Source organism: Pyrus communis, chromosome 8 (genome assembly GCF_041283825.1).
Source record: "Pyrus communis isolate YQ-2024b chromosome 8, ASM4128382v1, whole genome shotgun sequence".
NCBI classification, from domain to species: Eukaryota; Viridiplantae; Streptophyta; class Magnoliopsida; order Rosales; family Rosaceae; genus Pyrus; species Pyrus communis.
The window spans coordinates 12802904-12828196 of record NC_142572.1 but is presented as its reverse complement, the minus strand read 5'-3'; the positions used below and the strand labels follow the sequence as shown (position 1 = coordinate 12828196).

Sequence of the window (25293 nt, the reverse complement as noted above, 5' to 3'; positions counted from 1 at the left end):
GAGATCCACATGGTGATGGATTCGTTTCATGCAAATTGTTGTTTCGCTTATGACACATCAAGACAAAATACTAAGCCAAATGCCATTTAAATTAATCCTCAAAAACATCAAGTCTAACCTCAGGAAAAACAAGGCTCCCTCAATTGAGTTGCAAAATGTAAAGGAACTAAAAAAAAAAAAAAAAAAAAAAAAATCCAGCAATCAAAAAGAAAATGGGCAAGTAAACCCGTTCAGAAGATGGGTTCTCCCATATCTTTCCTCTCTGCTGCAACCAACATGTAAGGTCATTTATATCTCATGAAAGTATTCTATTCTTCCTCTTCTCCTTCTACCAGTATCCTCTTGCATGCTTCGTAGCACATGAACGAAATCCCTGCTGCAGGCACCAACTTCATGCAGCTCGGCCCTAGCCCTTTGTATAAACCCTGAACCCCCTCATGCTCAAGTATACTGGCGAGGGCGTGAAGCACATTCGTATACTGCCTCCCACCGAGGGCTCCTACCTGCATCTGTTTGCGTGCCACTTCAAGTGGGAAAGTTGCAGTACTAGAAATAGCACCGGCTGCTGATCCAATTAAAAGGGTTTCAATGTTTCCAATCTTCTCCTGTTTGAGAAACTTGCGATAGGCTTTCCGTAATGTATCATAAGCAAAGTAATTGGTGGCAGCATATGGAATTACTCCAATAAGACTAGGGGCAAGACCTCTGTAAAGCTCTCCCGGTCCCTCTTCTCGCACTATTTTTAAGAATGCATCCAAAAGGCCATCATAAACGCCTCTCTGCAGATATAACAACATTATTATGTGATGCAACAGCCATACTTGAGATAGGCACACACTCGTGCTAGTCCTTACAATACCTGAATGGTTAGCCGCGTCTTAAGTAACTCAAGAGGGTATGTGCAAATTGTCGAGCTCACTCCAGCACAAGCACCTGCAATTAATGAGGCAGGAATTGGAAGTTTGGGCTGCTCTCCAGGTTTTGGTTGCAGTTGCTTGTTAACCGTATCATAAGCAAACAGCTGCAAATAGAGAAAGGTAGCACACACAAAACCAATTAAACCTGCAGATTTGAAATCCTTCAAATCTTTGTAACGAATATCATATTCATGCAGGGAACTTCCAACTGATTTTCTTGCCAACTTTGAGTTAACATAACATGTACACACCAATACAATACAACAGCTAAACTGGACAGGTGCCTTAAATCTCTTTATCTGTTTGTATACACTATAAACAAATGTTTTCTTGGCCACACAAAAAACAGACTAGGCCAGTTCAAACACGGTACATCAAAAGGAAGTTGCTTTCTGCATGAAGCAAGCTTCATCTTTTCTGTATTAAACAGAAGCTAGATGGGCCATCTCCTTTAACATTATAGTGCTTCTCCTCAATGATCGAAGATGATATAACTAAAAAAAGAACTAAATGGAGAACTGATTAGCACGTTAAATCAACAATTTGCAGCAGCATTTTCCATACAATGACTAATGCAGAACACCATACCACGAATTCAATTTCTCCAATTCACACAAGGTTCCTCCTTGAGGTTCTGCATAAGGTAGTTTACCGTACCTTGCAGATCATTTGACTAGAATGAAAAAGCACTACCATGTGCAACTAAAAGCAGCATCATACCAAAGGATTGGCAGGTTCCAAACCATATGATCTAGCAATATAAGCATGGGCTGACTCATAGGTGCAAGGCACTTTAACTAAGATTGTTGCATATACATCCCAGTGAAGGAAAAAAGCTGAAAACAGACCTGTAATCCCATAGAAAAGCATCATGATACCTTGTGGAAGCCAAAGACCAAGCTTTTCGGATTAAATCAGAAATGTTCTCAATTATAAATTTCACAGACAGCTTAATTCGTATTGGACGCACTTGATATGTTCAGAGAAACAAAATACCACATGAAAAAGTATGAAACTTGACTTACTCCTAGTTTCAACAAACAAAGGGCAAAATTAATTTACATGCAATGCTAACAACCAACAGAGGCCATACTACATCTAAAAAAGAACAAGTCAAATCACTAACCATAGTAACATCACCAATATGACAAGCTAAGCACAAAAAAGTAAATATGCAGCAAGTCGAAGATATCAGACATGCCTTAATCCACCATAACCCAAAACAAGTTGATACGAAAGAAATCTTCATACCTCTATCGCCTTGCTCGGTGCAACCCGAATCACATTGACTAGATTTCCTCTAAACAACCCCTTCCACCCATCAGTCTTCATTATATTATTGAACACCTCGGTAGTAGAATGCCCACTACTCCCAACCATCAAATGCGTCCTTATCGTCTCCAAGGGCGCCACAGCCGTGCGCGAAACTGCCCCGGCTACTGCACCACTTATTAGTCTCCTCAGTGAAGGGTTTGCAATCTTAATCTTCAATTTGAGACCACCCTTCTTATTCTTCACCACCCCTTTCTCTTCCCCAACCCCAAAATTTTTAATCCCCTCCACATACTTCATGTACTGCTCGGCATACGGAAGCTTCACGGCCTCGCCATCACTGCGTGGATTGGGAGGGTCCGGCGAGACCCCAAACCCCACCCCCACTTGGCTAACGCTTGCAAATAAGCCTCCGGGATGGTAACCCCCCTCTTGGGGACTCCATTGAAATCCCAAATTTCCCAAATTGCAAACAGTTAGAAACCCATCAATCTTATCATGGGAAACTTGAATTTGTTTCCTACCCATTGTTCAAAACCTAAAGCAAAACGCTTTCTTCTAAGATTTAGTGGCAGACAAAAGCATTTTTGGCTACGGTTTCAAGCGGATTCACAGTGCTTGAGAGGCAAAGATTCGATTTTGGGCAAATGGGTAACCGAAGAATCCATTTTAATAGATGCGTACGAGGAACAACAGCGAAGAAGGAAATAAATTGGGTGGATACAGAATTGGGTTTTGTTTTGATTCGGGAAGGAGGCGATGAAAACGAAAGGGGGAAGAGTAAAAGAGGAAGAGAAAACCTAAGAGGAGAGAGGAGAGGTAGGTGGGAACTGGATTCTGTCTGCTTGTCTCCCACACGCAGTCGCAGCTCCCTCTCTCTTATTCTGTGGTTTGGTGGTGGGGGTCGTGGTGGTGGCTGTTGAGGTGGGGGAAGGGGAAGGGGAAGAGGGAGTCAGGTTTTGTATCCAGGTGAGTAACGTACAAAGCTACTCGTGCCACTGAACCCTCCCCAAAGACAGAATCCTTTGTCACTTGTGTAAGCAAAGGTTGCGTTTCGGTCGCTCGAGGATTTGAATACGTTTCTTCATTTTCTTTTTCTTTTTTTAGTTTTTTTCTTTCACAAATGCTTGGCTTTTAAACCGTTAATTTTGGCCATAAGTGTTTCCATTCAAAGAAAAAAAGAAAAGAAAAAAAGAAAAAAAAAAAGAAAAGGTTGAAATTTATTAGATTTTCTCCAATCTTTGGGTTAAAATTCATAAACAATTTTTCTGCTCCAAACTTTAAAACCTAAATTTTTAGCCCCAGATTATTAAAAAATGAATATAAAACAAAAACATTAACTAAATTAAATGTGGACTGTTGGATAACTAAAGACCATTTGAATGTGAGCAGTTGATCACAAAAGGAGCTGTTGGGCTCAACTTTATTGCCAACAAGTGGACGACACAACCCACGTGGATGGGGTCGCCACCTTGCAGTCCCTGGAGAGTTGGGAGAGTATGGCGCATCAGTTGGGAAAGTGATCTCTAATTGCTGGTTTCCCACTCGCATAAATGGGCCAGCCCACTAACTTTGGCCTAAATCTTGGCCGGAATTTGGCTTTTTTTATTTTTTTATTTCTAATACTTAACCCCATTTTAGAACAAGGATTGGAATGAAAAATGAAATTTTGGGGGGGGGGGGGGGGGGGGGGGGGGGGTGGGTGGAATAGAAGGGAAAATTTGAGACTTGCTCCAAGGGTTGGAGTTGGTCTTACAAGAAGTGTTTTTTTTTTTTTTTTTGAATCACTCAAAAGTGCATCTTGAAAAGGCATTTAGCATGTGTATTTTAGAAAACACTATTATGATCATTAACCGCTTTTAATTTTTTGAGAATTTCGTCCGATTTATTATGACTTTTTATTTTGGTCAATTATTCTCTAAATCTTTACAAATCGTCAACTACATTCTCACCGTCCTATTTGATTTACACATGACTCATCTAAATGCTGAAAATAACGATATTATCCTATTAAATGGTTCACTTATTGTCCATATTAGTTTCATATCCCATTCAAAAGCAATTCCAGCCCTTTCAAAGGTTTATGAGGGTAAATAGTCGAAAGCGTCTACATTTTTTTTTTATACCAATTGTAGTCAGAATCTATTTTGGTCGTTAGAAAGTAATTCCAGCCCTTTAAGAAGCAGTCCCATGAGATATTAGTTTCATATCCCTCCCTACCAGCCACATCATCCCATTCACTCCAGAGGACTTACCAACAACCTCAAGAGGACACGGTGACATTGTAGACCAATAACACAACACAACATGTTTTAAGTTTTAAACATGACGTAACATGACTAGTTTGCGACACTGTCACCTTGATGTCCTCATTTCATGTAAGCTCTTCCCCACTTAGATGGTTACCACAATTGACTAGGACTATTGTGAATTGATTTCAGATTTACTTAGATTAAGAATTTCTCATATCTAAAATTTTGAATGCGAATCTCACATTCCCGTTGCAAAACCAACATGTCATAGCCTCCTCCTTAGATTGTCCGATGAACTAGTAGAACTAAACCGATGTTGAACTGTTTGGTTCTCATCACTTAGTTAATCAAAATGCGTGATCACACGATTTGAATCAAATTATTTGACCGTGATCCTTTCATAAAACAGTTCGGATTTTTTTTGACATAATTAATCAAAGGAGAAAAGTGAGACACAAGTTGAGGGAATTAAGTAATTAATAAAAAATAAAAATTGATTCAGCAGCGATTTGGGTTCCCAACAAAACAAATAAAGTTTAAGAGGCACAATAAGATTGCAATTAATAAAGAGAGCATATAAATAATTAATCGCTTTATAGATAATCCAATTTTATTTTTCGTTAATTTAAAATTGTAGTTAGTTACAAAGTTTAATTTTTCGTAATTACTCATTAATCAGACCTTTCAAAGTTTAATTTTTCTTGTTTTGGAAAGCTGATCCGTGTGTATTGACTCAACCCGACAACACGACCCAGTTGAGCAAAAAGTTTTCGATGTGGATTCACATCTTTTTTCGGCGAATCAATTGTCACCACCACCACCACCACCACCACCACCACCACCAAACTATAGTCCTCGGCCTCCTGATCACAACCCACTGAAAAGTTGACTCTGCTGGGCCTCCGTTCATAATGGGTCATGCTGAGTTTTTCCTCGACAGCCGTCGGTTTCTCACCACTTTCCAGCAATTTCTCTTAGCGGTGATGGTCACCACCACCTAGGTTGGACTCACCTTGACACCAACTTCAAATCCCATGTCTTGGATCATCTATTGGACGTTGGACGGTGGCGCGCGATTTTCACTGCCTTCAAACCACAACTAGGCTCTAGCCCAGGTATAAAACTTACTCTCCTTGTTGTTTGCTAAGTTTTTGTGTATTTTGAGCATGCTTTGGATTTGGCTGGATTCTTGCTAGGGTTAACCAGCCCACCACCGCATGCAACGTCGCATGGGCCAGATGGGCTAACTTTGTTTTCCTAAGCTAATTTTGATGCCCTAAACTCAATTTTAATGTCCATCCAATAAGATTTCATCGTTTGACCCTTGTTTCGTAAAGGGCCCTCGTTCGTCTTGAAATTGTAGTATGTTGTTGTGGAGTGACGTGACGACCTTAGAAATTTGCGGATCAAAAATCTAATTTGTTGATCTTTCGGATTTGGGTTACGTAGTGCTGTGACCCTACCATTGACCATGTTAACTAAGAGTTGACTTGTGGTCAACATGTTATGAAGTATTCTTAAGAATTGAAGTTAGCATTACTAGAGATACGATAGATCTTAGTGGGCCTATTTTGGTTAACAGGCCACCTGGGGTATCAGACCTCAGTTTGCGTGTGAGTGGCACCTTACTGGGATTTACAGGTTTATTCAACTCCTAGATGAGATAAATGATATGCACAATTGTTAGTGTGAGGAAATGAGTCGAAGACCATTTAGTAGAAATCGTATATTATGTGACTAGTTAATTGGTTATGATGTATAACGTATGACGTATGATATATTGTGTGTGATGAACTGGGTATGTTATTGCAATGAAAATCTCGTGGGTGATGTATTTTGCATGATGTATGATGTATGATGGATCAAACTATTGGACGATTGCCTATAGTCCCACCTGGTTAATCTGCATTTGGGGGGGGGGGGGGGGGTGGGTAACCATATGCATTCGAGGGGTGACTACACTTGGTTAAGGGGTCATTGCCTACTTGGTTACTTGTTTGAGTTGATCGTGCCTGGTTAATTTACATTCGAGAACTACACTATTAAATAGATGCCTATGATCCTGCTAGTTAATCTGCATTGGGGGACCAGATGCATTGAGTTGGTTCGGAATCCCACTTCCTATTTGGTTCCGTTGAGTTGGTTTAGAATCCTAGATTCTTGTGAATACAGTTGCTTAAGGTGGATTCTTGTGTTTGTAATGAGATTACAACGTCATTGTTTTGGAACCCAGGTAAGGAAATGAGGTAGATCTTTATGGAGATTGGACCGATTAATTTTGTGAGGTGACATTTGATCGTATTGGCTGATCAATGTTGTTAGATGTTAATATTGTACCGCTCTGGATCATTGAATTGTTAATTGTTGCTAATTGTGGAATTGTTGGTAGAAAGCATTGCGATGTATGTAAAAGATGAAATGACATTTGTAGCATCACTCTGCATTGGGAATTGTCTAGAACTTAATGTTTGCTGCTAGTTAATATCATGAGAAGTCTTGAAAGCCATCGTGAATACAACACTTTTGGAGCTTAACAAAACGGAAAATTACGAATGACTTGATCCCGTCTTAGGGTATATAGGCAATCTAACTTAAGGGTTGTACATAGATAGTCTAACCTAAGAGTTAGATGCAACCATAAAATAAACAAAAGGATGCTACGGTGTTGAATTACTGGCTTTGTTAGTCAGGTGCTCTGGTTATGTATTTATTGAAGTGCTGAACCTAGCTTGGTTATTTGTGGCTGCCCAATACGGCTCGACGTCACGAAGCCCGAAAATTGGTGTGGCCGAATCATATAACAAAAGCAAATGTTTTACAAACCTGAAGAATCTAACCAAACTTTTGTTTCTATTCTATCTATTTTGTTTCTATAGGTGCTTTTATCTTAAGTTAGAATAGAAGCTGAGACCTACACCACATCCCTAGTGTCTATTTATCCAGTTCAAGGGCCTGAACAAACTTGGATGCAACTTGGAATACAGACGAATAGATTGCTTAAGGGGAGGGATCTCCATTTTTTCAAAAAAATGGGGACACGCTCCCTACCGTTAGATTGGTTTTAATGAAATTGTGTGGTTGAGATTAAAACACAGGCCATACAATCTCAACCACATAATTTCATTAAAGTTAAATCCAATGGTGGGGAGCGTATCCCCATTCTTACCGGAACGCCAGGTATAGTTTCAGCCCTGCCGGCTGTTGCATTTTTCTCTTCTACTTGCTTTCGTTATTGTGTCCTTCATCTATAATACCAGGTAGATCCAATGCAAATTTTTTCTGCAACGCTTTTGAGCACGCTCATTTTTTTCTGTTCTCGCCGGAACTTTAATCCATATATTTCACTCATAACTTGAAACTTTACAAAACCTAAAAGGAAACAAAAAGGTGTCTCTGTGAGATTATGATGAGAAAAAAATGATACTATCAAACAAGGGCTGGGGAAGGAAGCATTAACTTCAAAATCATTTGAACACCACTTATCGTTTTGAGTTTTTTCACAGGGAGTTTGATGGTCAGAGAGAAGCTTTGAATCTCGATTTTTTTCTTATTTTAATGTTTATCCACAGCAATATAAACCTTATATTCAAAAATTAGTATTTAAGACTACAAATTTATTTAGATATGGCCGCAGTTTTGAGCTTCCATATAGGGAAGAGCAAGTCATGGGAGAACTCCCACATTGACCATCAGTAGTTGTACATACAGCTTTATATACCTTGCACAAAGCATAAACATTTCAAGCTGGGAGTTGGGCCACGGGGTTTGGGCGAAGGCTCATGCTTCACGGTTCCTAGAGCGGAGGGCACCGCGTAAGGCTGGTTTCACAGAGCAACGATCACCTCCCCCTCTCAGCAGTGGAGGGATAACGGGTCGGTGCCATCTGGATCCACCATGGCCCGCTAGACTGGCCCAATTGGACCAACGTCTTTTATATTTGCTTGTGTGGCATATACAGTAATATATACCGACCGTAGAAAATCGTAAGCGATAACAACCATTAAGGGAAAATAAAATTTAAAAAAAAAAGTAATTTATTTGAGCTATTTAGTACTTATTTATGCTTTGGTGGTGATGGTCCTGCTGATTTTGGCCGTGCCGGCGAAGCTTTGCTGGAGCAATTGTGCTGCAACAAAGCTTGGAACAAGTAGTTAAACTCGCTGAAAACATATCATTTCCGCAATCATCTTCCATTTCGACAATGGCCTTGCAGCAGTCTTGTTGAATGGCGACTTTTCGTGTCCAGTAAGATACGCAAATCTCATGGTAACAAGTTGCAGAAGCAGTGTGGTAAGCTCCAAGGCACTTTACAAGCTTAGGATCAGGGTGCCAACATGAGTAAACTGAAGCAGCTGCACGCGTTTTGGGTGGTGCAGGAGCTTTGGAATAGGAAGCAACTCCTCCTCCCTTCATCATGAATTAAACAGATGAAAACATATTACCTCAAATCTAGAATTAAAGAGCTTCAAAGGCCTGCACAAACTTGGATGCAAACCGGAACATTGAGGGACATTCTCACCGGTATACCGGGTTGTTTCAGCCCTGCTAGTTAGTGCCAGTTGCACTTTTTATCTCTCAACTTGTTTTCCTTGTCGTGTCCATATCATCTAGAATACCAGGCTGGTCTAATGGTGATTATTTTTTTGGAAAACGCTTCAAGTAATCTCATTTCTTTTAGTTCTTGCTGGAACTTTATTCACGATATATCACTCATCACTCGGAACTTTACAGAAAATAAAAATAAATAAAATGGTGTTCGTGTGAGAATGTGATGAGAAAAGAATGAGGCAATCAAACAAGGCCGGGGGAGGAAGTATTAACTTTCATAGGGAGTGTGACGGTGGAAGATGGAGAGGCTTCAAACTCTCAATTTTTTCTTATTTGAATGTTTCTCTACAACAAGGTAGACCTTAACTCCCGTAATTTCTCTCAATTTTTGATTTTGATATGGCCATAGTTTTAAGCTTCCAAATAGGGAAGAGCAAGTCAAGAGGGAAGCACCAACTACAATTAGTCCCACATCGACCATCAGCAGCTAAATACAGCACTTTATAAAACTTGCGCAAAGCGAAGGCATCGTCGAGCTTATTAACACAAGCTTGTAACCCGAGTGGGGACATCAAAGTGTTGGAACGTTGGTTCGGTCTCATCGGGTCGGCTCTGTCGTGGCTCTATTCTAACCCGCCCGTTCCAAGCCAGGAGTTGTGCCGTGGAGTTTGGGCGAAGGCTCATGCTTCACGGTTCCTAGAGCGGAGGACACCGCGGAAGGCTGGCTTCACAGAGCAACGACCACCTCCCGCTCTTGGCAGTGGAAGGATAACGGGTTGGTGCCACTCGGAGCCAACATGGCCCGCTAGTATGAACTGATTGGACCAACATTTTTTTAACCTATTTTTTATGGTTCTTATCTTTTTATTTTTTGTTTTTTGCTTTTTTAGCGAGTAAGGGATTCAAAAACCTATTTTTTATGGTTCTTATCTTTTTATTTTTTGTTTTTTGCTTTTTTAGCGAGTAAGGGATTCGAATGGTAAGAGATTCGAATTGGACAATTTCTACTTGTCCAATGGTATGATATAATTTTTATAACTACTACTTTTGACATTGTTGAATTCCAAGCTATATAAATTATCATTGACAGATGTTTTTTTTAACGAGTAAGGGATTTGAATTGGTCGGAAGAGATTCGAATTGGACAATTAAACTTGTATACCTACTACTTTTGACATTTTTAATTCCAAGCTGCATAACCTATCATTGGCAGATGTTTGTTAGATCAAAGTTAAGTTAATGGGCTCGCTCCGTTGCACTCAAGTTTGAGTTTGTTTTCTCGTAAATTATAGTTTAAAATATTGTTTTGTTAATTAAAAAAGAAAGTTTGATAGGCTGCCTTAATTAGCGGGCTTGGTCATTTGATTTCTAAGCAATTCTTAAAGGAACATTCTATCACGTTCATTTGCGGTGCTTAGTCAACCAAGGTAGGAAATAAAATATCCAATTTGTCATGAAGTGCAAAATTTTGGCAGGTAAAGATAACAATCACGAATTAATGATGCAATTTGCGTTTACAGCCACAATTTGCTTTTCCACCGATTAATATCGGCATTCGCAAAAGCAAAATGTAAATTTGTAAAGTGCGTCTCAACTTCTCACGCGTTTTTTCCTTCTAAAAAAACAGCTTCTCATTACTTTTATGTCATTTTTTTACTCGAAGTGATGAGACTTCGCACTTAATTAGCTCATATTTTCTTCGGTAATTAATACCCTTTTCTGAAACAACCCCATGACAACAACTTTAAAAGGCTCATCTCCAAAAGAACAATAAGGACTACATGCACTCTCGGGATGTTAATGTCATTACTGGAATTCTAACGGGTGCATGTATCTTTCTCGCATCTATAAGACATTAAACTCTTTGACTTGAATTTCCAATTATGTACATGATTCTCATCCTTAGCCGAAGATTTTTAAAAAGTAGTTAAACTTTTTGAGATCTAGAAAGAGAGAGAGAGAGAGAGAGAGAGAGAGAGAGGAGCCCCAATGCCATTATATATATAGTCTTGCCCCTAAACAAATGCATATATTTTCTAACTATGTTGTGAACATGAGGCTCTTATTCATGTCAATAGTGTTAAGCTTATTATGCAGAGAACTAAGGCTTGTTTCTGGTGATATCGGCACAGCAACGTCTTACGGTCCTCCTTACATACGTGAGCAACAACATATTCTTCTCTCTATATGCTTATACAATGAATATGTAAAGATGTTTAATATATTATGTCGTCAGAAATTATGAATTAGAGAACTACATATACATTCATATATATATATATATTAGTTAATATTTTTCAATGCCATATTGTAATTGTGGTGCAGCTACAAAGTGCTTTGGAAGTAGGCAAGACCAGTTCCCTCCGGGGAATCTGTTTGTGGCGGTGAGTGAAGGGTTGTGGGACAATGGTGCTGCGTGCGGAAGGCGGTATAGACTGAGGTGCCTGAGTGGACGTAATAAGCCCTGCAAGGGTGGTGCTACTGTGGACGTGAAGGTGGTTGATCTTTGTCGAGATTCAACCTGCCCTTCTACCGTAGCCATGTCAACTGATGCTTTTGCAGCCATCTCACACTCTCCTTCTACAAGAATCAACGTCGAATATGTCCAGTAAATATCTATATAATTTTGCATTCTTTTATAGTTCTACTATTATTTTCCTTATATCTACATATATACTAATATGTCGATCGTTTGATCTACAGGATATGAAATCAGCTGAACCAGATATATGATGACCAATTACAGCTGAGAATATCATCAATTATATTGACTTTGTAGTTCATGTTGGTCTCAGGTTTATAATGATATCGAGAAGCATTGTAATAATAATTAATATGATACTACATTTTCTTAATTTGTACTACACTAGTCTTCAATAAAATGACACGCAGAGTTTTTTTTTATCCAAGAAGCACACATCTACATGCCAATAAAATCAAAAAGAACATTACTTCTTTCACATTTACTGATCATAATGTAAATTTTAGTTCTTTTAATTTGCTTATAAATAAGAAAATGATAACAACACTTCTCCTCACGCGTACTCCTCTCTTTTTTTTCGGCCCTCAATTATGATAGAGATGTTTCCGAGCCTTTGCATTTGGAAATGAGACTAGACTACAGTCTGCAGATGCAAAATCTAATTACCTCATAGTGCATGCACATATATTATATTGCTATGTTCATCATTATTAATGTAATGGGAAATACTCTTTTTTTTTTTTCAATTAATTTTGAGTTGGATGTCTAGTTATGTTCTACTCAATTGTTTTGTAGCCCTTAAACACGTTTCATTTAGCACCTAATCAACAATGCCTATCCGACTTACCCATTATAGTCATTATGCAGTATTGACTTTCCTTCGTACATACAAGTGAGTTATCACGGTAATATATTTCAAGTCAATCACATATTATCATGTGTTATAATTTTTTTTTTTATATAAATAATACAATTAACTTGAAATACAACAACAGTAACATCCCTTGAAAGTATTTGTCTCCACTTTGAGCCATGAGTGGGATCTATCTATTTTAGCCAGCTGCACCTTATCGAAATGGAACCTCCACTGAGTCAAGAGATAAAAACAACTAATGGTCGTGAACAAAACGGAACGTGCATGGTTTTGTAGCCTTTCCAACTAGCTACGCGTTTTATTAGAACTCAACAACTGTATCATAAGTGATGAGTGGGCTGATGTGTAGTGCATTATCATGTCCACTATTGCAACTAAGAACTAATCGATCTCATCAACTTACAAATTATTTTTTACATCTCTTCTTCTGGTATATGACCACTAATCATGAACTTTAGATGCATGCTACTTTTTCACCAATGCTTGAATTAATTAATTATGTACTTTCGCAAGATTCGAAAGACTATGTACTCGTACTGAATGTATTCGATAATATACATATAAAAGTGTAAAACCGTTCAAGAGTTTTACGGTTTAAATTGTTGTGTTGTATTCTTCTCTCAAGGAGAAAATATATATCAAAGTACAAGAATGTCACGTACAATTGAATCCTTAGTATGAGAACATTGAATTCCTATTCTTGGTACATTAACTCATATCAACATACATTAAATCTCTATAGTATATATACATGGAATCCCTATAATATTGACTTACGCCAACATATACAAGATTTTCTTTCACACAATCCCAACTCCCAAACATGCCCCTCCTTGCTCGTGTTGGGTTGAGTTTAGGGCCAAACCTGTTGTACTTAGGGATAGAAAGTTGTGCTTCTTTAAATAAATTGAAATTTTTTTTCTATTTTTTTGAAGAACTTCAAATAAATTGTTTATCGTATTTGTATTCGTTCATTTATGTATAATAGTATGATTTGGTTTAGTTAGTAGCATCGTAGTCCCAATGCAAACTGAGGTCAAGACAAAATTGAAACGAGGAATTCCTATAGTACCTTAATAAGGTTTTATTTACAACAATATGAATTTGAGATGCATTAGATTAGATTTATGAAAATAAGAGATTTATTTTTCCCCTTTCTAATCAAGAATGCAATGAATGATAAAATGTTTTAGATAAATAATAAGGATATGAAGAAGAGCCTAATTTAAAGTGAAGCGCAAATTACATGTTTTGTTTGTCTTTCCGCTATGCCGCCCTTGTGCAACCCAAAAATCTCAATTGCTTGATTATCTCCTACTTAAACAAGGTAGTGGGAAATCTTCTTTCTTCACCTTGTAAGTTTGGTATTGATCTGAAGAGGGATATTCTATTATAAGTGGAGAGAGGATTGAGCCAGATTGTTGCAATAGGTCAGCTACTAATTATTGAATTCATCACAAATATAATATGCTATTTTCATCTACGTCAGTCGAATATGAGATCTTTTATTTATTAATGAAGAAAAATATTACTATAGATTGTAGTTTAGTTGCTAAAGTATATAAAAAAAATGTTGTTCGTACCATATATTTGTATCATCATTTGAATCATCTGTCTAATAAAAATGAAATCTACGCAAGTTAGTAAGTCGTACCTTTATTTAAGATAAAATATAAATAATGATATAAATAGATAATAAGTATAGCATTATTCAAAATATATTACTCATCGAGCCGCCAAACAATTAAATAATGGAGACAAATCATTATATCCTATTAAATAATTGAGATTAACATGAAGGCATCATACTCAGAGAATCATGATTCAGCAATTAAAAACATGGAAAATGTCTTATCGACTTCGAAAGCAAAGTGGCATGGTAGTTATCTCATAACTGAGGATCAATCATCTCTTCGTAGTTATAAGAATCCTAATAAATAATTTATTTATTTATTTATTAATTTTCTTATAAACTGCGAGGTCAAAGAGTCAAAGATGATGCCAACTCAAGAGTGACAAAGCAAAACGAAATTTCTTTTTCTCATCTACTTATGGTTAAAATGAAAACAATGTGCAATTGAAAATTGTCCAAATTTCCTCCATAACTATTATTCTTCATTCCTCTATCTTTTCATCTTTTATTTATTGGTCATAGAATAATGTTCTTATGATGGAGTTTTGGACTCTTTCTTTTTTGTGCAGATAAGTTTGAGTCACACGTAATGGTGGAGTCAGGAATTTAAGACAATGGAATGGGGTCAAAAAATAGCTTTAAAAAATCTATCATACTTTCATTTATAATTATCCACGACGTGTTCTCATATTTTGGAAATGTCGTATTACAACATCATTATCAATAAAATCAAATACCTCTTTCTCAATGTACACAACCAAAATATCATTCAATCATTGATCATCCATCCTATTACGAAGTGGATTCTTCACAATTCTCACTACCGAAAATGCTATTTCAACTAAAACAGGAGCAACAATTAAATTAAGTGAAGTGTTATTGGCACTCCAAAAATCTCATTCTACACTCCTTACAAGTGTATTTTTCTTTCATAATATAGAAAGTTTGGAGTGTAGAATGAGATTTTTGGAGTGCTAATAACAATTCCCTAAATCAATACTAATTTCACTAGCAAGTACACCACTTGGGTCACATGTGGGCTCACATATTCCATGTTGGGTGAGCCAACTTGGGTCAATATTTGCTGGCCATTGTGGCCCACACAACCAAGAATACTTACAATAGCAACTTTATGTTGCGGGTGATGTTGCAGCACTGCTACTACTGTCACATCCCGGACCGGGGCGGATCACTTCCCGGGCCCGCTCCACCACCGTAGCACGATATTGTCCGCTTTGGGCTTACCATTCCCTCACGGTTTTGTTTTTGGGAACTCACGAGCAACTTCCCAGTGGGTCACCCATCATGGGATTGCTCTAGCCCCCTTCTCGCTTAACTTCGGAGTTCCTACGGAACCCGAAGCCAGTGAGCTCCCAAAAAGCCTCGTGTTAGGTAGGGATGTCAATATACATTTAAGGATCACTACCCTGGATGATGTGGGATGTTACAACTACAGTGCTATTATAGGGGTAAAAATTTTTTTTAAATGGTTTCGTTCACAAAGTTATTAGGGTCAAGGGAGCCCAATGCCCCCGCATTGGCTCCACTAGTGGTCACATGATGATTCAGTTGGGTGGTTGTATTCTAGAGAGAACAAGTCAAGAGATATACTATGCACTGGTTTGTGAAATTTTATCAAGCCACAGTGTGCTTGAATCTCCTTAAAGAAAGTGAGATACTCAAGCCTCAACCTAATTGTCTACGTGTTTCTTAGAAGAAAATTTCAATTTTCTTGTAATTTTCCCAAGATAACCTAAAATGTACCAAATGATGATAACCTACAAAATATTTTGTAATTAATGACAACATATATATATATATATATATATATATATATTTTTTTTTATGTTTTATAGAGACAATATATAGTTTTAACACTAATCTAAGAGGATTCAAACTTAGTTGCAATGAATCATTTCAGAACCCATGTCCTTGTTTCGTTAGTTTATTTATGTTTTGAAGATTTGTATGACACTGTGTTGTAATTGTCACTCCAAAAATGTCATACGCACCGTTCCCCTTCACGTACAAATTGTCTCCTCATAAAATTATGTTGAAATTGGTACTAGGCAGAATATCCTATAATTAAAAATCAATATATGCTAGACTGACTAGTCAACGACACCAATATACTAAGTTCAGATTTACTAGTTAACCAAAAACGAATTAATCAGTTAACTTAGATTACTGAAGTGATCCAAATTAACTAAAGTCTAGTTCAATGCTCATGGTAACTCTGATAAACTTAGTCATAAACATAAATATATTTGCAAGCCATAGAAATCATATATCACACGCAAATGAACAAGATATGTGAACAAGAAAAACAATCAACAACACACGAAGTTTTTGCCTGGAAAAACCCACCTCTGGATTAAAAAATGGGGACTCTACCGAGTCCAATCTGCTAGTGGAAATAAGGTTCATACAACTTATCACATCAAGCTCGTTTCCTAGATCTAATCTAAGGAGCAATTTTACCATTGTGCAACCTTACTTTGCACATGATGGATATGTCTTTAGTCTTCACTAGGAGGCAGCTCTAACCTTGAACTCTTCTTCTTGTGGCACCGAGACCAACACGATCAATGCAAATGATATTATGATGATGATAATGTGAAATCTGGATACAAAAGATCAATTAGTTTCTCTAGTCAAATAGTTGAAGGAAGAAATCAATGTGAATCTAAAAACTAGGTTTAAATGAAGATTTGAAACTTAAGGGACCATGAAAATAGTGCAAATCTATTTCTCAATGATGGGGAATTTTATGCATGGAAATCAGTTTGGCAGATAAGGTTTCAAGTGAAGAACACAAGAGGAAGCTTAAAACTTTTTAATGCAATCTTAAAAAATCTAGACTTTTTAACCAAAGAGCAAATGAACCCTAGGATCTCTTTTAAGGAAGGCATGCATGTTTCAAACAAAGAGAACCCAAAGACACGCATCAAGAGCAAAAGCAATCTTTACATATCTAGGGTGGAAAATTCATTCTCGGAAAAAATGTGTCGGTTGGCTCATATGGGATGTCTTCAAGTGTGTGCCTAATTCGCGTGAAAGCAGTGATCAATTCTGATGAGACAACACAACTAGACAGAATGGACTGGAAAATTAAATATGAAATGCATACGCATGAACAAACCTTTGAGGAGAAAAACCAAACGATTGATTGATTATTTCCAGCAGTATGATCACATAATGACTGTCTTAAAACTAACTAGAGCATGTGAAGTACTATTTACAATATTGATAAGGAAAGTCAAACACTACAGTCTGGACTTCACATAAGTGACAACGGCCGTCGTGCTGGAAATTGCAGACAAGAAAGAACGACTGAAATACCAAATTTCTTTATTAAAATACACTCACAACCTTGACATTGTGTGTTAATTGTCAAGTAATGGCAAGTTCAGACTTCTTTGGATTTTCTCCTCGGTTCATACCGTAAGGAGATACAAATGAATGGAAAATTATAAATGGACAGGAAGGAGTAACATTGGTACAACAATTCTGCTGCTTAATATGACAACTGCGGCTGTATGTTTCGTGAAGATATACTTTCAAATCCTCGGCGTTGTTTCTGGAAATACGGATGAAGACCGTGGACTCCCTCCAAATATACGGGTGTCTGCATTTCAATCAAGCGCGACACCTACACATACGGATCATCCATTCAGAATATTGGAAGATGAATCTGTCTGGCCAGAAACCACAAGAAAAACCAGAGAAAATAAAAGCCCTGAAGTTTCTACATTAACTCATTGCTGTCATTGGACCGCCTAAACTGTTCCGAGGGCCAAAGAACGAAATCAGAAACAAAGTGGTCTGGAGAAACAAAGAACCACTTACTGCTCTGCGGAAAGCAAACATCTCTTCTTGACCAGATAGCATGGATATTATACCAGTTGGGGCACCTCCTGAACTAACATTACCTTCTGCTAAAACATCGCGACGAAGCTTTGAACCTTCTGTCTCTGTTTCAAACTGGAAACTGAAAGCAAGAAAGTACACATGTTTAGACTGAAATATTGACAACCATAACAATACTAAAAGAACCATTCAATCAGAATTGCTTGTACTATTAAGCAAATGTATCTCCTTAAGCCCTTGACAGTACAAGAATCTTTCAAGAACATATCCAAGTCAATTGATATTTCCTGCACGTTGCACTCTTAAAACTGAGCTGATATTTTGATGACAGTTTCCCCAACCGCTGATAAATTTGCACAAATGCAATAAATTGTGTGTGCAAGCAGGAGAAAGTAATTTTTACATGCATCTACTTGAGGATATGCAAAACCTATCCGAGAGTATCGGGCAAGTATTGTATCCGATCAAGTATCGGATATGGGATACGGGACCAAACAGAAGTATCTGTGCATCATAGTGCAAAACATATGCGAAAGGAATACAAGTCAGAAACAAAGCAATGAGCGGTAAGTCCTGACCCAGAATGATGAATCTCAAAGCCCTGAGATTTCTTGATATAAAATTAATAAGAAATGAACAAAAACGGACACTCACCTCTCCAGATCAAAAAGAGTGCCCTCTTCAGTTCCTTGAAATAATTCATCAATAGAAGATGCTGCAGAACAAAATAGACGGCAATGATGATTGTATAATTCATCAATGAGGGTAATAAACCGCCGTGCCTGAAAAATTGGAAGAAAAAAAACACTTTAGTTTATGTCAAATGTATACTCATTTGAACTAAAATTAAATGTGAGATATAGTTTTTGAGACATTTGGATGTTTGTATTTATCTCGTACATTACATATGCATGCATGTCAATCCAGTTATCATTGACAGGATTGGGACATGATGACTACTTAATGCTTTCATTTTCTGTTTCTTTTTTTCAAGCATTAACCTGAATAACTGCAGATATATGTTCAAAGCGGTGGAAAGTTCCCCCCGACTCACATTACCAGATATAACTAAACCCACTTTGCATACAATGTTTTAGTCCTTATTGTCCGATGAAGCTTAACCAACTTATATGGAACCCGAACATGAAACATGCCAAACAAAAAACTAGAGAAGTTGAGTAGTACCTTATCACGGATACGCATACTCATCATTGGAATGTCAGATATAAATATAGTGTGATAATTTTCTGCAACTGCAATATAATCAGCTGCACCTACCTAAATTCAATAACAAAAGCAGAGAGAAAATATAAAACAATCATCAGAAATAGAAAATGGATGTAAGATATAACACAAAAATCGCAAACACAGACAAAGGCAAGAGTAATACCGGCCGACCACAGAGATAATCAAATGTGAACCGTGCCACTCCATTAGAGCATTCGGGAACATCCAGTGTTCTGATTTAGGAACCAGGTGTCTTTAATTACATAATGGATTATGACAAATAAATTGTTATTTCAAATTTTAGAAGTACCTCCCGAACATCACTCGAATAGTATCCGAGGCGATCTGTCCCCCTGTTTGGTTTGTGACTTCATGCCACTTCTTCTCAAATTTCTCCATAGCAATGCTGTCTGAGGGCCACAAGTAGTGAACCTGTATGTTTAAGATAGTAAAGTTTTACACGACAGTATTTTCTATATGCCATTTCAAACTTCTAGATAGAAACAACTACTCCAAAATGCAAAGAGTAGGAACTCCGCTTCTATAATTTACAAAAACAAGATACAGAATTGTGAATAGACTGATGAGTCAGTGAAGCATGACCATCATATACATGAAGAACAACTAAAGAATGACCGGAAAATAGCCATGACTTACAGCACTCATATATGAAGCTGTTGTCGACGAGTGCAACGAAATAGAAGTAATATTTCACATGTATTTGCCAAAAAAGAAAATGCTTCATGCTTTACCTGGTCTGCAGATCTTTGACTTTGAGCTATAACACGACGATAATCAATCTCACTTCCAATGAGAACAGTCTCACAGTGCTCGTTCAGTTTGCGAACAAACTTTTGGAAGATCTCCCGCTGCATACCATCCTGCATAAGAAATTTTTGTTTCAAAAGAAAAACGTAGCGAAATGTTGGTCCAAGAAAAAAGGATGAAAACTTCTTATCAACATAACAATCAAGTTGCTAAATAATTCAAAGATCGTTGACAAAGTATTGATTTTAGGCCATCTTCATCACTCCTTACCCATGAAGTTACATGAATAGGCACAATGCCAAAGGATTATCGAGAGAAATAAATTGGCAGGGAATATGGATGGTTTATCACAGTATTAAAAAAGCACACATGTGCACCTGATTTAAGTCTGTTGGCGCTCGATTACTGGTGGCAACAAAAACAGTTCCGGTACTTAACAATCTGCTAACAATTCCAGATAAGGCCACAATAGCAAATACATCAACAGTCTGAAATAGAAAGAAAGAAATTCCAAGTCACAAGATGAGCAGCAGAACATTTAAGCTAGGTTTTCCCCAAACGTGTTGTAGAAAATACGGAATCATTATCAATACATGAATGCCAAGTTAATCCTATTTAACTTAACAAGTTTAATTCAACCTTCCGATTAGAAAAAAATGAAGGACAAAACAGAAAGACCTAAAAACATTAAATCTTGACTGACTGATCCATTAGGAATTTTACGATCATTTCGGTAAGGCATTAAAGGCATTATAAGCTATGGACTAGGATCCTTCAAGCTTGATTTGAGACAGCAAATACTAGCTCTATTTAATTGGTAATAGGTTACAAGTCATACATGTGTCCCCAATTAAATCTGTTAGTCCACATTAATCTGACCTGTATTTCGTCAAAACAGAGAATGCTACCACCCTTTTGATTTGCCTGCCGGTCTATGAGCAGCTTATCTGCTACAGCTGGAAGGATGTTTTTCATCTGAACCTCTTGCTTATATCTGTCTTCTGCAGCGACCCACTCCTTCACCCTCGAATCAAAGGGAAGATTCATTACCCAATTGGAAAGGCTTGAATGCAAAGACTTTTCCTCCACTTGGCTTTTCCAAATCTGGTGCATTTGTTCGTTAATCTTTAACATTGCCTGCAAGTAAAGATGTTAAAAGATTAACTTGCATTCTCAAGGCCAACTTGGAAAGAAGATGATCCACATATTTCAAGGATGTACGGTTCAAAATAAAATGGGTATGATCAGTTAATGTCATCCAAAATTTGTCGAATCACACTCAAAAGCTCACCTCGTGAAAGTGATATCTCTTTCGATGCTTAACTATTCCTTCAGTGGCACTAAAAAACATGTCCATAAGCATCGTCTTTCCTGAATAGAAGTACCGAATTTCGATTCAAGCTGGCACACATTTGCTTTACAGATAATACACATATACAAAAAACACAGCAACATACCACTTCCAACATTGCCGTAAATATACAGTCCCTTGGGAGCCGGAGGAGCGGTTGGGCGGCGACCAACACGTGAATCTAACTTCCTCTCTCGATTAAGATACGAAACCCATTTCCCCACTCCGGGTTCTGCTTTATCAGGTTTCTTCCTAAGCCGAACAGAATCACAACATTGACATTCAGAAAACAGTAAAAAGAAACCGAAAATCTCTAAGCTTTTTCGACAAGCAATGGTATGCCTACGCCTTACCGGGACAGCCATCTCTGCACAAACTTATTGCGCTGGTTGGTGACTGATGTCCATACATCATCTTTCTGCTGGCTCTCAGCTTCCTCCATTAACAGCTTCCGCCGCTCGTCCTCTCTCCGCCTCTCCCAAATCGCAAGCTTTTCCTGCAAAATGTGAAGAAAATTTCAAAGTTCTCCGACCAATTCTCAAATCTCCAACTTTGAATTCAAATGTAGGAGCTGAAAATTAATGATTTTTTCACATGATAATCCTCCATTTCTCTCTCGTACTGCTCCAATCTCCCGAGCAACTCCTCCAATTGAAACGCCACCGTCTCTTGCTTCGGATCATGCTGCAGCTTCCCTTCCTCGACCAGGCTCTTGTACTGCGTTAGTGGCCCTGAAAGCACAAGGATTCCAGTTGAATTTCTAGAGGGAGAAATTAGAATTGAAATTCTAGAGAGAGAGAGAGAGAGGGGGGAACCTGGACCTGGAGGCTTAATAGAGGAAGGTTGGGCTCGATCACAGTGAAAACGCACCGCATTGAAGCACCGGAGCTTGGAGGTTGTTTGGCCTCGAACAAACCCTAGAAACAAACGCGCTGAGATCGACGACGCTTTTCTCATTCTTCCACCCAGCTACTTGGATTGGAATTATCAAACTCCGGAGTGGCGTTATTGATTTCTCACAAACTGTAAACGAAACATAAGCGTACCAGTAAGTCGAGAGGTAGACGACGACGTGACGTGGCCACAAATTCCACCAGCCACGTGGAAAAGCGGAAAGTGCGGGAGGATCCCGAACGACAAGGACTCCATTGTCGTTTTGTTAAATCCTGCTTTTGCTTTTATGTTTTTGACTTACCGTTAACCGTTGGGAGCTTTTGAAATGCAAAGGCTCGTCAAGACCGCCATTTTTACCGCCAACAGAAGAGAAGCAGAGCAGAGCTGCTTGGCGCTCCTCCAAGCGTGCGACGCCGTTTCAAAGCTCTCCCAGATCCACGCCCACGTTTTGAAGTCGGGGCTCCGAAACAATCCGCTAGTGCTCACCAAGTTCGCCTCCACGGCCTCCGACCTTAAAGCCATCGACTACGCCTCCTCCTTCCTCTTCTCCGGCGATGCCGATACGCATCTTTACGATTCGTTCCTCTTCAATACTGTAATTAGAGCTTACGCGCAGACCAGCCATGAAAAGCATAAAGCTTTGTGCTTTTACAATGTTATGGTCCAAGGTTCTGTTTTGCCTAATAAATTCACCTACCCTTTTGTCCTCAAGGCCTGTGCAGGAATTGGGGACTTGAATTTGGGGAAGTCGGTTCATGGGCCGGTGGTGAAATTCGGGTTTGATCACGATGTTCATGTTTGTAACACTATGGTTCATATGTATTGTTGTTGTGGAGGAGGGATTGAGTTTGCCCGGAAGGTATTTGATGAAATGCCCAAGTTGGACTCTGTTTCATGGAGCGCGATGATTGGTGGGTATGTGCGTGTGGGGTGGTCGACGGATTCAGTTGAGTTGTTTAGGGAAATGCAGATGGCGGGAGTTCAGCCGGATGAGATAACTATGGTCTCCGTTCTGTCTGCATGTTCGGATTTAGGTGCACTTGAGCTTGGGAAGTGGGTTGAGTCTTACATTGAGAAAGAAGGGATTCATAAATCTGTGGAGCTTTGTAATGCGCTCATCGACATGTTTGCGAAGTGCGGGAATGTGGATAAAGCTTTGAAATTGTTTAGAAACATGAGTGGGAGAACAATTGTTTCTTGGACTTCTGTGATTGATGGTCTGGCAATGCACGGCCGTGGAATGGAAGCCATTGCTTTGTTTGAGGAAATGATTGGGACTGGGGTAGCACCCGATGATGTTGCTTTCTTAGGGTTGCTTTCTGCGTGTAGTCATTCCGGGCTAGTTGAAAGGGGTAAGAGGTACTTCAGTTCAATGGAAGAAAAGTTTCAAATTGTACCTAAGATAGAACACTATGGATGCATGGTGGATATGTTTTGCAGGGCCGGATGTGTCAAAGAAGCCTTGGCGTTTATCCAAAAGATGCCGATTAAGCCAAACCCTATAGTCATGCGAACCCTGATCAGTGCTTGTCGTGCACATGGTGAACTCAAGCTTGGAGAGAGTATCACCAAGCAGTTAATCAGGAGTGAACCTATGCAGGAGTCAAACTATGTCCTGCTTTCCAACATTTATGCAAAAATGAACCATTGGGACAAGAAAACCAAGATTAGAGAGGCGATGGACAAGAAGGGGATGAAAAAGATCCCTGGGAGCACTATGATCGAGCTAGACCATGAAATTTACGAATTTGTGGCTGGAGATAAATCGCATAGACAATCCAAAGAGATTTACGAGATGGTAGAGGAGATGGGGAGGAAGATGAAGAAAGCTGGATACGTGCCCACTACATCAGAGGTCTTGCTAGATATCGATGAAGAAGATAAAGAGGATGCTTTGAATAGGCATAGTGAAAAGTTAGCCATTGCCTTTGCCCTCCTGAATACGCCTCCAGGAACTCCTATTCAAATAGTGAAGAACTTACGAGTTTGCGATGATTGCCACTCTGCTACTAAGTTCATCTCTAAAGTTTATAATCGAGAAATAGTGGTGAGGGATAGAAACAGGTTTCACCATTTCAAGGATGGTATGTGTTCTTGTAGAGATTTCTGGTGACAAGCATATCAGAAATGGTTCCAAATGGGAGCTTATAAGCATATTTTACAATGAAAATTCCTTACAAAGAGTGGCCCCAAAATTGATCACAGCCACAAAACAACTTGCTGTTGGTATAGCTCCATCATTTTGCTTTATTAAGTGAAGTTTTAACATCTAATTAGCTGTAAGGGATTGTTTTGTTTATTTTATGTACTATTGGATCACCTTTTGCTTCACTAAAAAGCTGATGCATAAAATCAAGCTCCGAGTGACTTAACTTTTAAAACTTGTTTATCTTTTATGTTTGGAAATCTAAGCCTTTTCTGGACAGAGCTCACCATTGTGGTATGTATTATTGAGAGAACTTGTACTACAACTAGCGGAGGAGCATACAATCTGCATTCAGCTTTTCTAGTCATAGCAGGTGCAAATCCATCTCCTCGATTTTTTTTTCTTCTTTTATTTATTTTAAATCATAATTGCTTGTTTTGTTTTATGTTTCCACATATCCATTGCTTGAAGCTTTTAGTCTCACATGTTTGGTGGTTATATGTTTTGATTGACGAATACGATCTAGGGATATGGATGTATACGACCAGATGTGAATCTCAACCTATTAAGAAACAGTCTCCGTCTTGCCTACCAAAAAAATAAGGGAAGTGATTTCACCCTGTTTGTCCCGCTGATTATTTCTCGTGCAAAAGAAGAAAAGTAATATGAGGAAATCATTTACCTAAAATTAAAAACGTCTATAAATTTTCACATATGGTTATGCAGAAGACATTTACTACTCATAACTCATGGCAAGGCCTCTAGAATTAGCCGTTGGATTGAAATGCAGTGGTTTCAAATTCTTTTCTTTTTTGGTAATTGTTTATTTACTTATTTTTTTAGTTTTCGGTCATATCAAATCTTGGAATGTAATGAACGAAAGATAGTTTGTTGACCGTGAGTGAACAGTGATCAGCTGTAATGATCCTTGTGGTCGTAGCACATGTTGGAATGTAATGATCGAAAGATAGTTTTCGGTCATATTTTATGCGGTGGTCATATCAAATCTTGTAATCATCTTCACTATCATGCAAACCGTGTGCTCTGTCATTTCTATTA

At 38.4% G+C, this 25293-nt stretch overlaps 4 protein-coding genes, 1 non-coding gene and 1 pseudogene across 6 annotated transcripts; 4 read left to right on the top strand and 2 right to left on the bottom strand.

Annotated features, from left to right (window-relative positions):
• Positions 1 to 65: 65 nt before the first annotated feature.
• LOC137717818 (adenine nucleotide transporter BT1, chloroplastic/mitochondrial-like) lies at positions 66 to 3232 on the bottom strand. The gene is made up of 3 exons (XM_068457304.2): positions 2169 to 3232; positions 860 to 1021; positions 66 to 779 (listed from the first exon to the last, which is right to left on the bottom strand). Exons 1-3 carry the CDS (start codon positions 2715 to 2717, stop codon positions 309 to 311), a joined length of 1182 nt encoding a protein of 393 aa, XP_068313405.2. The 5' UTR covers positions 2718 to 3232; the 3' UTR covers positions 66 to 308.
• A 4944-nt stretch (positions 3233 to 8176) lies between these two features.
• LOC148695120 (signal recognition particle RNA) lies at positions 8177 to 8305 on the top strand (annotated as a pseudogene).
• A 1214-nt stretch (positions 8306 to 9519) lies between these two features.
• Positions 9520 to 9824, top strand: LOC148695119 (signal recognition particle RNA). The gene has a single exon (XR_015965820.1).
• Positions 9825 to 10987: 1163 nt separating this feature from the next.
• On the top strand, positions 10988 to 11893 carry LOC137716755 (EG45-like domain containing protein). Its single transcript, XM_068456134.2, has 3 exons — positions 10988 to 11148; positions 11315 to 11597; positions 11693 to 11893. Exons 1-3 carry the CDS (start codon positions 11013 to 11015, stop codon positions 11697 to 11699), a joined length of 426 nt encoding a protein of 141 aa, XP_068312235.1. The 5' UTR covers positions 10988 to 11012; the 3' UTR covers positions 11700 to 11893.
• Positions 11894 to 17309: 5416 nt separating this feature from the next.
• On the bottom strand, positions 17310 to 22341 carry LOC137717949 (AFG1-like ATPase family protein). Of its 2 annotated transcripts, none has more exons than XM_068457460.2 (14): positions 22016 to 22341; positions 21789 to 21925; positions 21548 to 21690; positions 21301 to 21446; positions 21135 to 21214; positions 20723 to 20980; positions 20221 to 20331; positions 19828 to 19956; positions 19386 to 19507; positions 19239 to 19308; positions 19034 to 19126; positions 18503 to 18630; positions 17828 to 17969; positions 17310 to 17630 (listed from the first exon to the last, which is right to left on the bottom strand). In XM_068457460.2, exons 1-14 carry the CDS (start codon positions 22149 to 22151, stop codon positions 17496 to 17498), a joined length of 1830 nt encoding a protein of 609 aa, XP_068313561.2. In that variant the 5' UTR covers positions 22152 to 22341; the 3' UTR covers positions 17310 to 17495. The 2 variants fall into 2 exon arrangements, with proteins under 2 accessions (XP_068313561.2, XP_068313559.2); XM_068457458.2 differs by having other exon boundaries at positions 22010 to 22228.
• LOC137718679 (pentatricopeptide repeat-containing protein At4g21065) lies at positions 22308 to 24599 on the top strand. The gene is made up of 2 exons (XM_088698536.1): positions 22308 to 24314; positions 24515 to 24599. Exon 1 carries the CDS (start codon positions 22414 to 22416, stop codon positions 24199 to 24201), a length of 1788 nt encoding a protein of 595 aa, XP_088554662.1. The 5' UTR covers positions 22308 to 22413; the 3' UTR covers positions 24202 to 24314; positions 24515 to 24599.
• The last annotated feature ends 694 nt before the right edge of the window (positions 24600 to 25293 follow it).